This window comes from Mchenga conophoros, linkage group LG20 (assembly GCF_057382185.1).
Source record: "Mchenga conophoros isolate Kocher_MC1m ecotype Shallow Benthic linkage group LG20, M_conophoros_male_GT1.1, whole genome shotgun sequence".
NCBI classification, from domain to species: domain Eukaryota; kingdom Metazoa; phylum Chordata; class Actinopteri; order Cichliformes; family Cichlidae; genus Mchenga; species Mchenga conophoros.
Window position 1 is genome coordinate 862,740 of NC_140545.1, and position 18,341 is coordinate 881,080.

The following is an 18,341-nucleotide window of genomic DNA, read 5'->3' on the forward strand; positions in this document are numbered from 1 at the left end:
CTGTCATCCTTAAAGACTTGGTAACAACATTCAATACACAGCAGTAGATGTCAAAATCAACAGGTAACAGCCTCCATTCAGGCTGTGCAGAAAAACTCCCCAAATCTTCTCGTGTATTTTGCTAGTGAGAGCCACCCAGACCAGCTAGTACAACTTAATCTTTGGGGCTTTTTGGAGTTTTCTTGTAAACAAACCGTTTTCAAATTCACTGTTAGTCAGCAAAACTCAATGTGTGCATCTCGAGATCTAACAACCACTTTTCCTTTCTTACTGGAAAATGCATTTTTGAAAGCATTTCAAAACATGCAGCACTGACGTTCACGTTCACTAGCCTGGACCCTTTTTCCTCTTAATATTTAATAGTACATTGCTGCGTGGTTAAAAGTAGAATATATAATACTGTCTATAAGAGCGGACACACCGTCTGCATAATGAACTCTTTATACACTCCATGCTTGAAAAATATTTTATATGTAAGAGTTTTTGGTGTTTTGCAGTATGACTGAATTTACCAATATATCAACGTCATCCCTCAGAAAATAACATTTTAACTCTGATATGAAACATTTGCATTGCTTTTTGGACATTTCGAAACGCAGGCGATTTAATAACCTGCCGGACGAAGACCTTGGTAAATTGTTAAATTAAATCCCAGGACAGAGAAATGCAATTGGGAATTGATTGTCCTTAGGATGGAGTGCACTTTGGGCATGTTTGTGCTTTCAGGTGGTTGCGTGTGTTCTTTAATGGGAAAGTACGAGCATGTTTTCTCCTAAAATATTTTCACCAGAACAGACGTCTCGCACTGTCATCATTTAACATAAAGGGCCACAGATTCCCCAAAGCCATGTTTGTAATTACAGTGAACATGGCTCAGGGAAGAGGAGGAGACAGGAGGTGAGAACACGAGTAGAGCTGAGGTGAGGAGAGGAAAGAGAGAAGTGGAAGGGCCTCAGGCTGTCACGTAGTTGTGGCTAATTCTGTTTGTTGCCATCATGTCACTGAGGCACTATTGAGTGTGTCTGTCTGAAGAAATGGGAGAAGAAGAGAGAGGGGTTGAGAAACTGTTTGAAACAATTGCAGCTTGACGGATGTTGCATTCTGCTCCCTGTGAAACACTCTGTATACTTAAGTAGGGGACAGAGGCGCCAGCCGAAATCCACAGCAGGAAATCACTGCTGGATCACAGGATCTCTCAGGAAACGCCAAGCCATTGCTGTGCCCCCCTCCTCTTATATTCTCCCTTGTATGGCAGCCGACAAATTGTTCCCTCAAAAGAAGAGCGCTGGCCGGAGATGAAGTGGAACAATTAATTTCACGCTTGTCCTCCTTGCCTCAAAAGCATGTTGGTCTGAGTCCTGTGTCTGGTGGCAAAGAGACACTCGCCAGAGATTGTAAAACACACACACACACACACACACACACACACACACACACACACACACACACACACACACACACACACACACACACACAGATAATGTAGGTAAACTGTAAATTCCAATCAAACACACATTAGTGAAAGAGATCTTTTTAAAGATCTTTTAAAAAGGCATGGATCATAAACTCCTCTTGGCTGGCTACCGCACCTTCCCTGCTGCCCCGCTTGCCGTAACCCAATCTATCAGTGGAGGCGAATGGAGAATTAATCATTACATGGACATGTCTCAAAATTCGATCAATACACTTTGAACGAATGGGGAGGAATGTGAAAACACATGCATGCAACCACAGCCTTGACAGACCACTCAGTCATATAGTGAGACGAGAGCAGGGCCTAAAAGGAAGCAGATAAGCAGCTGGAAACAGCTATCATGCACAGTGGCTGTTTGGCTCCTCAACTTTCAGCACATGGCACAGCACCCAGTAAGAAGCTGAAAATGCAGTGGCAAACCAACTGGAGATTTTTATTATTTTGGGGGGTTAGAAAGTAAAGATCGTCATATCTTAGGCCATTAAAGAGGAGATAGACACACAGTAACACACTGTAACTAATAAACTAGAACTGAAGGCTGTTTTGCGTTGGGCTTCATTACAATGTTTCAAATTCTGGTATTTTGTAGCTATAAATGTTCTGTTATCTCTAAACAGATACTCCTGTTTTTAGACAGACAGACTTTACACAGCGGGGACAACAGGCATAAACTGCACTATTGCACTATTATTATTAATGCAATTATTATTATTCATTCCAAATTGGTTGCTGGAGATGTTTTAGTCATAACTAAAAATGAGATGAAGGAATAATTAAGTGAACTACAATATGTTCATTGTTTCAGGTTTGTTGTGCTTTCCCAGTGTCCTGAGTATAAGAAAAGGGGAAATGGAAGGATAATAGATGAATGCAATGAAAAGGACCAAATGAATAACGTGTTATTTTTGTTTAAACTTTTTGTAAACCTCTTGAATATATGATGAGTGTCTATGTTGCAATGTTTGTGTTGCAAGACAGACACAAAGAAGCCAACATGCAAATATTTCTAGACCTGACTGTACATTTGTTTGTGACAACAAACACATTGCTTTGCTGTAAAAAAATATTACTTACAGAATATATTCATTTTTGTTGTTGTTGTTTTGTTTTTTCCCACAAATCTACCACATCAAACGCAGGCCCCCAGATTTTTTGTTCTGAATTTTTGTTAGAATTTTCTTTTTAAAACTTTGAATTGTACCTTAAATGAGCACTTTAGAAGTAGAGATGATTAATATTGTTTTAAGTGATTCGACATCTATAAAATGCACAGAAAGTTGTCTTGTGTTATTTTTACATATAGCTACTTCAACACAAGCAATCCAGCAGCACCTCCTGACTGTGTGCTGCATTCACACAGTGTTTAAAAGCTGCCTGGAGGCTACTGAGAAGAACAGCTGTACACCAACACAAACACACACATAAGGCCTTATGGCGTAGCTGGTAGAGATGCTCAGGAGTTTGTCCCAGGGTGCACTGCGTCTGTTAGGTATGCACCATTGCCCCGCGTAGTGGGTGCCAAATCTGAGCTCTCTCTAATGACCGACATCTTTCACTGTCCTCACATGCCACACCATTGTGGTGTACCCACAACCTACACACACACACAGAAAAACAGAAGCTCCTGGCTAATCTAAGCCAGCGTGAAAACATATCTGCCCCCAATTTAATGCATTTTTGAAGAAAATGCAGCCTTTGCGTTAAACCGTATAAGTACAAGGATACATAATCTTCACTCTTTTTTGGGAAGCATGATACAGTTCACCAGAAGCACAACGGCACCAGAAGCAGGTCTAATCTGATCACACAAAACTGATTAATAGTCCACCACCTATCTGTACATGCTTGAATTGAGTTGGTTTCAACAAAGTCCTGGAAAATATTTTTCATGCTTAGCAACACATACAATGTGGCCTGCTGCTTCCCAATTCCACTCTCTGTATTTTCACAGCCTCAGATTGATTTCAGCAGCAGCTAGCGTGAAAGTGGAATGAGAGAGCAAAACATTGTGGTGGATATATAAAGGCAATATTCATCCTTGCAAGTGGAGCTTTATTACACTTTCTGGACTGCAGTTTCATTTGAGTTTGCTTTGAAGCCCTCACAAAGAAAAAAAGGGGGGGGGGGGTAAATGTACCACATACGGCTGGCAAGAATACTGCTGAGAACCGCAGAACATTTATCAGCAGACACCATGAAGTTGAACTGAACACATAAACATAATGAACAATTTGATGTAAGTGTTGAACATAAGCTAATGATGTTGTACTGTGCTCAAATGACTGGGTTAAACAATATATACAAAGTCTACAAATCACTCCATATTTACAGTAGAAGCACAGAGTCTCCAGTGCCCGAGTCTTTTGCCAGCCTCTAAAACATGCAGCTACCTGGGTTTGAAAGATTTGACAGATTGCAGTTGCAATGGCAAACATCACTGTCACGCTAATGCGACCTGAAGATCTTGTTCCACATCATTTCCCAGGAGCGCACTGGGATGAGATATATGCGCATCACAGAGTAAACTGCTTTTGCTAGCACTGAGATGGTGCCTGCTTTGTGGGCTACATGTGGGCATGCATGACGTCAGTATATCCACAGTGTTAAGGACCATGTAACCAGAATGCCACAAACATTGTTTTAAAACATATTCATCATGTGTTTTTCAGTTCTTGTTTGTCTTAGCTGGCAACACTGTAGCCCATGAACTTCTCACATGGACAATGCTTGCATACAGCGCGGCACCATCTATTTTTTTATATATTTATTCTATCTATATTATTCATCTATTTTATATATATGTTATATATGTTTTTCAATATAACAGCAAATCATTTTAACAAATGAAGCTTTCAAAATTGAATTAAAAAATACTACATAAAAATATCATATAATATTAAGTGTTTTTCATAAGATATTACTCCTCTGTGTGTTGCTACAAGCATCAGCTTTTATTTATAGCATGATATTCAGTTTTGCTGCTCAAATTTGACATAACATCAAGCTGCAGTACAACATGCTAATGTTGCTAGTAATTTCTTTTTTTTGGTTCAGCAAACCTTGGGGACCTTATATAGACACTTCACCTGAACACTTGAAAGGTCTAATAAAGTACAATTAATCTTGTCTGTAAAAATAAGTCCTTTTTTATAACTTCGCTCTGTTTCACTATGGGAATCACATTGGTGTGACCAACTACAGAAGCTCCAGTGACACCACGTCTGTCTATGACAGCCCTGTCGGGCCATGATCAGGGCGCCACCCCCTCTTTGTAACACAGCCGGCCCTCCTTACTCATTCTCCCTTTCTTCTTACTTTGAGCTTCCTCAGCACACCCAGACTAACTTGGTTAGCTGCTTAACAGTTCTCAGGTGTCCTGTAGAAGAGTACACTGCCGAATGCAGTTTTCTAGTTCCAGTCTGGATTGTGCTGAGTCCTTCGAAAGAAGTGCACTTATAGTTACGCACTGTGGAACAGCAATCATGTCAAGGTGAGCTGTTCCAGCAGTTCCTGGTTTAAGTTAACAAGGCAGCTGATGTTTGTGTAACTCGGGCTAACACGTTACAGGGCACTAAACATGCCAACCCCCCGTCCACCACGAGCTGGATGGACATTAAGGAATAAGAGTCCTCACTCTTGCCCCCATTGTTCGAGGACCTCCTCGACCAAAACATGGGCAAGCTGGGTGGCGACAACTCTGCCTTCCACAACCTGGAGGACACCAGGAGTCTAGGCCACGAAGTGGAGCCGAAGTTGAATAAATTGGCTACTGCCAAGCTTGATATTCCAAGGCCAACAGCCCAGGATGCTATAAGGGCAGAATGCGACCTGTTTGATGGCAAGAGGCTCCTACTAGCAGCAGCTGTGAGGGGTAGGCAGAGTGGGGCCAGAATGTAGACAGGAGGTCCGCCAGATCAAGGTAGACCTTGCTGCAAGCATTCCTGTGCAGCAGCTGCTGCAAAGAGCAAACCATCACACCCAGAAACAGAAAAAGAAACGTTCAGCCTAGCATGCCAGCAACATTCTGTGTCCCTCCTCTCTTCCCCCCAAAGAGAAGGAAGGTGTTGGAAGGAGTAACCAAATCACTCAGAAGTCCCCAGTTCACCAGCAGCACTCTCTCAGTCCCCATCTCCTCTAGTTCAGGGAGGGAGACTCTTGGACAATTCACACCAAGCTCTCCTAAGCACTTTGTCAGTGTCACCAAGTACAGCCCAGGGTCATCAGACACTTTATTGTGTTTGGGGGGTAACAAAGGAAATAAAGTGTGCATTCCTGTAACCTGGCGGTTTACCAAGGGCAGCCCCCCACCACCAATTTCAAAAGAAAAACAAGAGCAGATCAGAGGCTCTGGTGCCGTGAATCAGCTCACCGGCCTTGGTTTCACAGTGAACCTGGAAAAGAGCTACTTGGAGACCGGATAGTGTACACAGTACCCGGGGTTAAGACTCCATCTCTTATCGCGTCACACTTTCAGAATGGAAGCTCGTATCCTTCAGTCACTGTCTCTCCCTTTTTCAGCTGGGGAAAATAACATGCGATTCAAACTCTGTCTCGGCCTCATGGCCTCGGTAATATTTGATTTGCATTCGGGGCTGCTTATGATGAGGAATTTTCATCGGTGTATCACATCTCTACGGGTGTGCCCTCACCGCCAATCTCGGTCACAGTGTAAAAATAACACCGTTATGTATCGTGACTCTCCGGCCATGGAGGAATCCACCGGCTTTTGGTGACTCTGACCACAGATGCATCCCTGTCAGGTTAGGCTGGAATCATGATGGCTCACATAAATGTGCTGGAGCTCCGCACAGTGCTCATTGAAGCACTTTCTGCCATGTCTCCGGGGGCAACATGTTTTAGTGAAAACAGACAACTCCACAGTTGCCGTAGCACATGGCTCTTCACCTTTTAAGCCACTCACGTGCCAGGTATTCTGTACACACTGTTCGGAGAATGGAGACTGCACCTGCAGGTTATGGAGCAGATATGGCAGAGATAGAGCCAGGCTTCCGTAGATCTCTAAAACACAAACTGTCCAGTGATTTTCTTCCTGTTAGACGCAGATGCCCCGCGGTTCGTGGATCCGCTGGCCCACCCATGGCCAAACACACTGCATTATGCTTTCCCCTGCTCAGCCCGATCTCTCCAGCATTAATCAGAGTGAGGGATCAGGGGCTGTCACTAATTTTAATAGCTCCACAGTGGCCATCCAAACACTGGATAGCAGAATCATTCAGCTTCTAACGGATGAGCCAAGGCCACTCCCAATCACAGGGGTTTCTGTCTTAGGTGCACAGGGAGATACACCATCCTCACCCACACCAGGTTGAAGTTTCTCTTAAAACTGCTCCGCTGTTGGCTCTAACCACAGCCAAGCGAGTTAATGAATTACAGACTCATTCAATTTAACTCTCTTGTTTGCACATGGATCCTGGATTCACTAAAGCATGTTTGAGACCCAACCCAACCTTTGGTGATGGATATATCATCCCGGTGATCCACAGCAGAGCTGCTAGCATTTCCCACCATCCTGGGTTTTACACGGAGATGTGTCAGTCCAATTGCTGCAAATTTCCGGCAGCAAGCTCGACTACAGACATTTGTGTGTTTTAATAAGCTGGATGTTGCTGCACTGTCATCCCTGGCTCAGGCATTGCTGGAATCTAGTGCCTCGGGTCCAGGATCTGAGATCCTCGAGTAGTGCCGGAGCATAGCTTCAGAGGGCTGGCACAATCTTGGAGTGAGCTACATCTCCCATAGTGAGAAAAAGAGTGTTCTTTGATAGCAGAGTGAGGTGTTTCACCAACACTTCCCTCCCTGCTTGAGCACTGCTTAGAATGAGGAGGGGCTGGTTGGCTGTGTTAGGATGAACATGGACAGATATGGTGTCATATGAGCTTCTGTAGTTGGTCACGCCAAGGCAGTTCCCATAGTGATACACCTCACTCTGTCATCAAAGAACCAGGAATTGTGTTCAGTAACACAAAATTGTTTAGCAAGATAGAACAAAACAACGATGACCTACCAAATGCCTGCAAAGTTTTGATTCTGATAGCCTGCAAATATTAACTTTAAATATTAACTTTTTAAAGACATGCGAATTTCAGGTAGCTTGATTATGAAATAATTAGATTATTTCATATTTAAGCCACATTAATACAACTAGTATTTATAAGCTTCTGATAAGGTTTACAAAATAGCCACTTGGTAAGTGTACAAACAAGTCTAACTTTCCTCCGAGCACATCTAACAGTGCTGCACCATCAGTTCAGCATCAAGGTGTTCGACCGTATATTTGGCTATTTGTTCATGACAGCATTACCTTTTATTTGCAAACAAGCAAACAGATAACAGTAGAGAGAAAATATGGTCATCATAGCCCTCAGAAAGTTTCAAAAATGGCAAATAAATTCACAACAAAGCATTTTGTCATATTAAAAAGATACATCACACACAGCATTGATTTCAACACACATTTATTCTGAAAGTGATCATTATTATTGACATCATTGATTTGATCCAGTGTCTAACATCTGGTCTAATCAGCTGTCTCATAGCTTATTGCATCGTCTTAATTTCATCACAAACTCTCACACCTAGCAATGGAATTTAAATTCTCACTTTATGGATGTGGTGCTGCAGTCTGAGGTACTTAGTTGTGCTCTATATTATTCTGATGCCTTCTGTCTTTGTTCCATGCCAAACAACACCATGTAATCAATACAGGTCAGGATTGATTGATACTGATCCCCAGTGTCCTATGCAAGTAATCGTTCGTCACTGCTTGCTGCTCAGCATTGCCTCTATGCCATCCGCACATTAGGCACTGCTAATTTACTGTAGTCATTTAATGTATGCGTCACTATTACTGTTCCGTTACACTAACACACAGGGAAGTTATAATACATTTAATGACGTATATGCACGGGTTTTAGTATGCATATCAGACAAGATCTGTTAATAATACTCATGTGTGTTGCTACATTGCTATTCAGTTACAACTGTACTCCTCCACCCTGCGTTGTGTGCATGTGTTAGTTGCTTGCAAGTGCAGGTGAAGGTCATGATGAGGAGGGGCCACTGCTGTCCCACTGAGCCGGAGTTGGCAGCGCTCTTACAGTCTATAAGAAGTGTTGTACAAACAGGGCGTGTTGAAGGACTCCATAGAGCACAGTAAAACTAAATGTGTTTATGTGGGTGTGTGTAAGTTCGCACAGCTGAAGTAGAAGCAAAAGGGTGACTTGGGACAAAAGCTGTCAGCAAGAGCACCGAGTGCAGGGCGTTGTGCTACAGCCAGCGGAACTATTTTTGCGGGTGTGGGCTTAACACTTGCTCCGAACACTGCGGTGTCCCAAGATCGGCTTCCATGTATTCTGTAGTGCTGTAGCTGCATCCTATCCATTATTAAAGCAGAGGGATGGAGGGAGTCGAGAGACTTTGAGAGAAAAGGCGAGAGGGAAGGAGAGAAGATTAACTGAGGGAGATGCAAAGAAGTGCATAAACGCATGGGTGAAAATATTGACAAAGGAAAGAGTTGACAGAAAGGTGAAAGCCACAAAAGTGAAAGAAAGAAAGAAAGTATAATGAATACGTAGAATGACCTGAGCATGCAGCAGTTTAGGACACATAGACACATACGTGGAGGGATTTGTGATTGATGGCGCAGCTATAATGACAACGATGTTCATTTTCCTATTGACAGCATTTCTTTATAAGAGCAATCCTTACCTACAGCATGCAGGGTGGATCCAGACAAAAGGCTATGTGATTGATGTCGACAGCTGCAAATCACAGACAGTCCTTCACACGGTGCTGCGCGCCTTAATGTGCTTAATAGTACTAGTTCCACCCCTTTACCAAGTTGGCTAATCTTTACTCTCTGTATGCAGTTGAGTCTGGTGCACGCCAGGTGAACAATCTGTCATAATTACACAAATCTGTGTGTGTGTTCATTAATGTCCTGTGCAGCCACAGTGAGATCCTCTTTATCTGCAGGGCAACAGAGGCAGAGCTGAGCCGCCGATGACAGTGGATATTTATCTTCAAAGTTCACATTCATCATCCCAGCAGCACCAAGCAAACACTAGGTGTGTATATGTTTGTTTGTCCATCTCTGGCGGAAATGTCAGGAACTGGACACAAAAATGAGCTTCTTTGCAAATGTAAATCAGCAACTAAATCAAATATATATACAGACAAATTTTATAAATCAACTTGGAGAGAATTTGGGGAAAACTCACAAAAACCACACAACAAGCCATCAAAAGGCACTTGACTTTTCTAAGCTCACAAATACAATGTCAGCAGTTTAGCTCTTTAAGAATTTAAGTTCTTTAATCTGGTAGCAAAGGGACCTCACTGCTTGCTCCTGAGCTCTCTACAGTAAAGAAAGGGTGTTTGATTCATAGTGGCTTTCTCAAGCTTTTCTCACCAACAAAGCACTAATTACAGTATGAGTGAGTGGCTGTGTTGGCTAAAGCAGGCCAGCTAGGACATGAAAGGATAGCAGCACAGGCTTCACTCCTGTCAGCTAACGCTGTAATTAACTCTGTGACACGGCATTCCTCTTTCTTTTCCTGCTCTTCCTCTTCCTCGCTTACACACACCTTTACATATCTATCTTTGTGAGGACATTCACAGAGGCTAGTCCTTTAACCTAACCTTAACAATCAGCTGAGGCTGTGGCCAGACTGCAGGGAAATAAAATTCATTTAAGAGGGACTGTCTGTATTATTATTCACAAGTAATTCTAACAGATTTATGAATCCAGACCCTTATTTGCATAGAAAAATGGACCAAGTGAGCATGATTTCTTATAAAGCATTTTTTAAGCTAGTTGCCATATTCAGGTGGGAGGGTCGAGCATATAGTTCAAGTTAATACTAGTTTGGCAACAAAGGTGCATCTGTAGTGTGATGAATGCATTGCACAGACGCAGTTATCTTCTAATTATCTGATAGGGTCACAAATAAAATACTGAAATTCCACTCACTAAAACTATAGCACAGGTTCCTAGGGCATGGTGTCAGTGCAGGAATCTATATACTGTGTCACAGAACTGGATTAAAATAATTAAACAAGTCACCAGCGCTACAGACACGGAGTGCCTCAATTTGGCGCCAATCTCAAGTGGCCATTCAAGGAACAGCAGTTCTTGGCAGTGCGACGTTGGCTTCACTTTCAGCATCTCACACTAATGACTGTGTGTTGCTGTTTTAACATAGAAAGTTAGTAGCTATGGCACTATTCCCTTTATTCCTCATCAGAAGATATCGCTTGTTAGATTGTGTTGTTCCTTCTAGCTTTACCTATACATACTTTTTCCTGTGCCAACGGGCAGTTTATTTTAGCTCAGGATGAGTAGTTTGGAGACAAAATTAGAGAAGCAAGGTGGAGATGATTTGGACATAGGTGAGATGAAGGAGGATGTATAGTGAATATATTGAACAAATTATTATGGATTGAATATGGATTTGCCAGGCATAGGGAAAAGCTATGGGACAACAAGACTGTGGCTTCATAACAGGATAAACCAGTGGATGATGTCACTGCAGCTACATCCATTTCTTATACTGTCTATGCCCTGAGCCAATTCTAGTCTTAACCATAACACCAAGCCTTATCCTTCAAAAAGCTGTTTGCAGGGTGTGAAAAAGGGAAAACTGAGGGAAAAGGTCCTCGCTTCTTCTAAAATGCCTTCCCCTGATCTGAAACTCAAACTGGTCCTCACAGGGGTATTCAGACCTGTCCACCCACACACACACACACACACACACACATCACTTTCTCACCTCTTGCCATCTAGGAGCAGCGAAGGAGTCAAATTTAGCAAGATCACGCTTTGGTCAATGAGAACAAGTGAGGGTGGGAGAGGGAAGCGAGGAAAGAGATGGGAGGGTTGGGGGAGGTAAGGGAAAGCGGGACAGTCATCAGTACACACCCTTACACACTCCCTTCTCTCACCTCATTGCCAGCCATGCTGAACCAAACCTGACAGCTATTCAATTTTCCCAAAGCTAAATCTAATCTGCAGCCGTCTCCCCCTCACTGACACCGTGTTACACTGGAACGCCTCAGTCATCACCCACCCTTGGCAGCAGACTGGCACCATCATGCATACTTCAACCATAAACACACGCACACACACGCATGCACATAGAAATAGAAAGTCAAATAAAGGGCAAAAAGAGACAAAAATAAAAGTGCTCTTCAAAATAAGTATTTTTTCTTCTGTTTTTTGATAGTCAAGTGAAAACTTACATGAGCCACAATTTTAGAAAAGCTTTAGTCAGGCCACACACCTCAGGACATTTTTCAAAGTTTATAAAACAAGCTGATAATATTCACATATCTAAATGCTGTTTTAAAGCTTTATCTACAAATGTAATTCTGAAGGATAATTACCATGGCCCTTAATTTCTGCAGCTTAATATATAACATAGTCACAGTTATAGATACTTGTTATTATCCAATGTGTAATTTGGGTGCATTTGCAGAATTTAAAATCTCTCCATAAAATTCCAAAAAGAGAACTATGGCTATTGGAAGACCCGTTGGGTGTATTAAGAATTTCATTCCCACTTTAGCAACAGACCCGCTGCTAACAAAGAGACCGTTTGCTTTGTAAACATAGAAACGTTCATTTATGTATGAAAAAAGGTTCTTCTTCTTTTATTTAAAATGAAAATTACACAACATTTGTAGAATAAATAAAAAATGCTAAATGAAATTTAAATTATATAAGTTATAGTCAGTCATGCTGTCCTCCAAATAAGTAATTAATTTGAAATGAGGGTTTAAAAATATATATTTAAATATACATATATATCGAATCATTTCCATTTCAAAAGCAGGCAATTAGTCGTGCTGTTAAAACTGGTTAGTGGGACTAAAATCTTAATTTGAAATAAAACCAGAATTTTTTCTACAAGTTGTAAAACATCCTTCAGAAGATCCTGATATGGCACCGAATGACATAAATGATCATTTGTGTTTTTATTAATGTGTTCGTTAGATTTCTGAAAGCTTATGTCAAATAAACCGCTTAGTACTGGCTTGTAATACAAGTGTATACAAAGCAGAATTGACCGATGTATGATAGCATTTAATCACATGTCGTATTTGTTTTGTAAATATCAAACTGGAAAGTTTTAATTTCCAAACGTTCTTATTGACAATACTTCACCAAAATAAGGAGATTTAAGAAAAGCTTTGCACGGTGTGCGCTGCTGGGATGGAAACTACAAGATGAACACTGTCACTATATCATATAAACACATATTTCATCTTCCTTGAAGATTAGTCCATCCATCAATTAAATGAATTCTGTTAAGATAATAGAAATAATCCCAGCAAAACAAATTTTTTGCTCTTTTTTATCCTCCTTAACCTTTTCTCTCGATTTCAGAGAGACACACGTGGAGCACGTTTGACTGGAGAACTTAACAACTATTTTCTTTTTGAGGAGCCACTTAGCTCGGTCTTATTCAACTCATTCTTGAGGATTCTTGTCAACTGACATGCCAGTGCCTTAAACCATTAAGCCCTTCTGTAAGAGTAAATGATGTGGCATCGTTGCATAAAAAAACTATATGTGCACCCACACACAGACACGCACACTCTTCTTCCCCACCCAAGCAAATCGGTTCCAGCGTAGCCTTGTCACACATCATTACACCTTCACGTCACCCTCTGCTCTTTTTCTCTGCGTATGTGCCTCTGTGTGAGAGATGGTGTGTGCATGTGCGACTGAGCACGCTTAACGTACTTTAGGTATGCTAACTTAACGCACACGGTGCAAGCACGTACCCTGTTGCCTACTCCTCGCTCTCAGATTCAGCTTATGCTTTTAAAAATAGGATCGCAGACGTGCATTAGGAAACTTCACACAGCCACAGTGGCAATCCTGCTGCCTGATCATTTTTCTTGTATCTTCCATTACCAAAAGGCTTGAAGTTATTTCAGCCTCGCATAATGTCCCACTTCTCTGATTCCAGAAAGCCATAACATCAGCGAGCTGAAAACTGGTCCAGCCAGCCAACAACACGCACACAGACGCAGCCATCGCAGCCAGCCTGGCTCTTATAGACAGGTTGCTCAATGATACATGAAATTAAAGATCTCAACAAAATAGCAGTGAAGAGGGTAAAACACACAGAGCTAATTCTAACTATCAGTGGGAGATGGTTAATGTGTCTCCAACAGAAATCTCCTTTCCTTTATATCTGTGTGTGCGAATACAGCTACACTGCGCTGAACATGCACCGCTAGTATGCATATGAGAAGATGAGTCGCTAATACTGGATTTGTAACAGACCGAAGGCATTATTGATCATAGCTTTTTTTCTTCTTCACACAAGCACACACACACACACACACACACACACACACACACACACACACACACACACGTGTCCTGACTGGTATAACCTTGAAACAAGAGCTGTTTCCGATGGATATAGGAAGGGAGCGATGGCGTGGGAAGGGATGACAGATCAGAACCGCAGAAGAAGGACAAAAGAAAAATCTGCTCCCAACTGATTTTATTCCCAACAAATCAGTGTCTTTGCACTAAAGTTGAAATTTCTCAAATGGATTTGATTTGATGAAGCTCAAATCCTTTTGAGAATCATACTAAAAAGTCACCCAAGTCATAAACATATTTAAAAATTATTCTGCTTTTATTCTCACTGAAATTACTGAAAAGATCTATGTGAATTATTTCTGGCAATATTAATTTAGTATACTAGCGTATTTGAATTAGGGCTGTTACTCAGTTAATTAAGCAGGAATTAAGTTAACTGTTTCTAGGCTTTGTACTATTAATTATGATTAACAACACTTGTGCACTTCTGTAGAATATCTCTTATTAAGGAAGATTAAATAGGAAGTCAAATCAAGCATCAAATTAAAGCAGAGTCAACACAAAGGAAGTATCGAATTCAATTAGCGGCATTTTAATTTGACACACAAAGAAGCAGCATGAAGCACAATAGGTGCAACACAAAACTGTTAAAAAACAAAGTGTAAATGCCGCTGAGCACTATTTCCTCTTCATGGTACTTCTGTGCCAGGGTAATTAAGATTAGCGTACTGTTTAGATTATATTCTGTGCAACAAAGTAATTAGGAAACTTTAAAATTTGCAATTTGTCCACTAGAAACTATTTCTTTCTTCGTGCTGGTTTGATGGCGAAGATGGTGCTGAACCGAAAAAGCGGCATGTGTGCGACTCATACAGAAGTATCGTCATTTCCAAGGGAGTTTAGTTACGCTAGGGTCAGAAAGATAACTGAAGAGAGGCTGAGTCCATCTGTCCTCTGCCTGGGGGAAAAACACACGCACGTTTTAGTCTTTTCTCTTCACTACCATCCTCGTCTCAGTGTACAACAGTGTACATGCTTCATTCTTTCTGCTTATTTAAAAGCATCTGTGCCCTCAAGGTACATGTGCTCCCTTCTCAGCATTCCTGGACAAAGGCTATTGGACTAGACTGGACACACAACATGGCATAATAGATGGGATGATGTGACTTGTTAGCAAAACTTACAGGTGTGTATGTATGTGTGCATTTACACATCCTGCACATCCTGTGGGACTGTGCATGTGGACACAATTGCATCATAACAGTTTAGTGTGGAAAATGCACTTTCCTGACAAAGTGGTCGCCAAGTCTGTTCTTTGCTCAATTAACCCAGAGGCCTTAATTTGCATTTCATAAAGAGGTCATTACTCTGTAGGAGGGTTATCTTCTTTTTGGAGGCAGAAAAAAAAAAGATGAAAAGGGGGAACAGTTTTTATCCTGTCAAAAAGATAACACCAGTCAGCTGCCTTATCAGCTGCTGATGAAATCCATGCTGTAGGCCCACGTATAACGATGTGACTGCGCACATGAATATGAAGTGTGTGGCCACGTACGTTGGGCGTGGAACTGTACATGACACACGCGGCTCCCGTTTTCTTTGCTCCACGTCAGACCTCCACCCTGGCCTGTGTGACACCTTACAGCAGGGTGGTCCTTTGCACCCAGCAGAGTCCTGAGATTGTGGCCACATTTTTCCATCAGGCCATCAGACTGCTGAACACGTCATAGACACCTCAGCTTCACTACTGGAACTTCAACATTATGCACTCCACACTGTATATAAATGCCACTTGTTTTGCACATATTCAACTCTGTATATTTTATATATTTTATTATTATTATTATTATTATTATTTTATTTTATTTTTTTACTATTTAATTTGTAAAAATGTGTATACACACACACACACACACACGTAGGAAAATATTTAGTATACACATCCAGAAATGCATACACTATTATATATTGTACATATATTTATTAGTTTCAGGTTGGCCATTCTTGTATTTTGCTCGTTTGTGTTGTTGTGTTTGCACATCTCTGTTGCTTGTGGGGCTCGCACACAAGAATTTCACTCGCATGTGCTGTGCCAGTGTGCCTGCACATGTGATGTGACAATAAAAAGTGATTTGATTTGATTTGACATGTGTAGCATTTTGTCTGACTGCCCACTGAGAGGTTAGTTTCAACTTGGCCTTTTATCCACTAATTATCCATTAGCCAGTTTTAACTCAAGCTTCATAAAGTGGTCCTCCATTAGGGAAATTTGCATTCCATCATAACTCGAATCTTGCATTAATGCCACAAAGCAGAGTGGAAGAGCGCCGAAAAGAGATTGCAGAGAGGCATAAAAAGAGGTAAGGGGGTGTTACATGTGTGAGAAATATAGCTTAATGCTTTTTTTCTGACAGTAAACTTGTGTGTGTGTGTGTGTGTGTGTGTGTGTGTGTGTGTGTGTGTGTGTGTGTGTGTGTGTGCATGAACACAGTGCTTGAGAAATGACACCTATTTAAATGGCATGTGTTCCGAATATGCTTTTAAATCCATGCTTACACAGTCAAAGTGCATTACTGATTCTCAAGTGGCTAAAAAGCACACATCCTGCCGTTTAAGAGCAGAAAAGTGACATTTCTCTCAACTCGAAAATTACCCAACACCACTCAGTTTCTCTCACAAGCGTTATGTTTCACATCTACCCAACAATTCAAAAAGAAGGTATTTTAAGCTTTTAAATAAACAGTCTGCTGCAGAATCACATCAATGCAGTTTTGGACAAAGTGAAGTTTGTGTACTGGGTATATTCACTCCTCGGTACTTCCCCAAGAATGCAAATCTTTTTTTTAAATAATAAAAAACATATTTACAGTTGTTAAAAGACTCTCTTTTAACAACCTTGTCTTTCTTTTAGTGTTCACAGAAAAGAAAAAACCTACCTAAGATAAACCATCTGGAAATTTGAATATTGTTTAAAGCTTCAAGGGTGTACTTCTGTTTTGACGCCTGAAGAGTTGAGTTCTGTTAATAAACCAGCTCACCTTCTGCAGCAGCTGCGACCCAGAATACTTTGCTGAGATGGACTTCATCTCCCCACCAAACGCTGATGCCCAGAGCTTCACCCTGCGGATATTAAAAAATAGGCACAGTGCACAGGCCAAACCAGAAATGGGGAAAAAACAAGTTAATAAATAAATAGATTAAAGTGAAGATAAAGTTGTTATATATATATATATATATATATATATATATATATATATATATATATATATATATATACACATAGTGCATTCAAATAAAATAAAAGACTGAAGCGATGAGGACACACTGCCGGGTTTTTTCTTTGTCTTTGTATAAAGTCTTGCTTTGAAACCACTTTGAAACAGCACTTTCGCGTAAAAGGACATCTACTTACACAGACGGAGGGATGCTTTGGTGGGTTCCTCCCACCCCCGTGACCCTGATGCTTAGAGTTGAGAAAAGTAAGAGGAGCCACGTAGACCCAGCACTGAAAAGCACACCGCTCCGATCCACCTGCATCTTGGGCAAAAATAACGCCCCTACGCGCTCAGAGCGAGTTTTGAGCTTATGCTGCCACCGTAGAGATTTTTCCCTCCAGAGAATCCAAATTTTAAAATAAAAATAAAATGGGGAGCTTAAAAGTCACCTGTGCTGACTGACTAAATTATTCATGGTAACATGTCCAGCTGTTCGGCTGGCGTGGGACGCGGCGATGCGCTTTGGCAAACGGCAGAATCTTCAGCTATGTGAGTTATCCAAAGTGCTGCGGTGTGGCCCCGCTGACCGGTGAGGTGCACCCCGCTATGCCGAGCGACGGAAAGTGGAGCTCGTGTTCACCGGCACGGAAAGTCCTCTCGGTCGCTTAGATTGGCCGACCTCAGCCACGGAGAGCACAGAGTGGAGGTTCTGGGGGGGAAGCGGGGAGATCATCAAACGATGCAGCGCACAAGAGCACGCCCACTCCAATTGAATGAAGCGACTGGTCTTCTCTCTCACTTTCTCTCTCTCTCCCGCACTCTGGTGCGCGCTCGGAAACGCACACACACACACAGTCTGAGGAAAGGCTACAGAGGATGCCGTTGTTGTTGTTGTTGAATTGCGCCATACTTGGGACTTGCCCCTGTCGTTCTCCGTCTTCTTCATTCACAGGGCTATAATAGCTATAGCCTTTAGCTTTCATGTCAGATCAAGTCATGCGCTGTATGCCCAGTTCACTGAAGCAGGAATTACTGCTAAAGTGCTGATGAAAGTGGGAGAACAAAAAAAGAAAGTGTGTATGTTTTAAAAAAAGACAGCAGGAAATCGGGGTGTCTGGCCCCTTGGTAGAAAAAGGGAAGGACCAGATAAGTCTGCTCTGGCAGTGTGTGGGCATATGGGTTGTGAAAGAGGATGAGAACCCCCAGGCAACGGACCCTCTGTGATGGATCGCATTTCACGTAGAAGGAAGGATTCTGGCAAACCACAGGAGGGGGATCAACACTGACTGAA

At 41.8% G+C, this 18,341-nt stretch overlaps 1 protein-coding gene across 6 annotated transcripts in view; it reads right to left on the bottom strand.

Annotated features, from left to right (window-relative positions):
* The window catches only part of cacna2d3a (calcium channel, voltage-dependent, alpha 2/delta subunit 3a), a 131,966-nt gene extending 114,067 nt beyond the window's left edge, over positions 1–17,899 (bottom strand). For 3 of the 6 annotated variants that reach the window (XM_085261157.1, XM_085261161.1, XM_085261156.1), the window contains exons 1-2: positions 17,248–17,898; positions 16,874–16,955 (exon numbers count right to left, since the gene is read on the bottom strand). In XM_085261157.1, coding sequence (XP_085117283.1) covers positions 16,874–16,955; positions 17,248–17,372 — 207 coding nt within the window. In that variant the 5' untranslated portion in view covers positions 17,373–17,898. Of the gene's footprint in view, positions 1–16,873; positions 16,956–17,247 lie in introns of all 6 variants that reach the window. The other 3 variants (XM_085261158.1, XM_085261159.1, XM_085261160.1) reach the window with 3 other exon arrangements.
* Between the last annotated feature and the right edge of the window lie 442 nt (positions 17,900–18,341).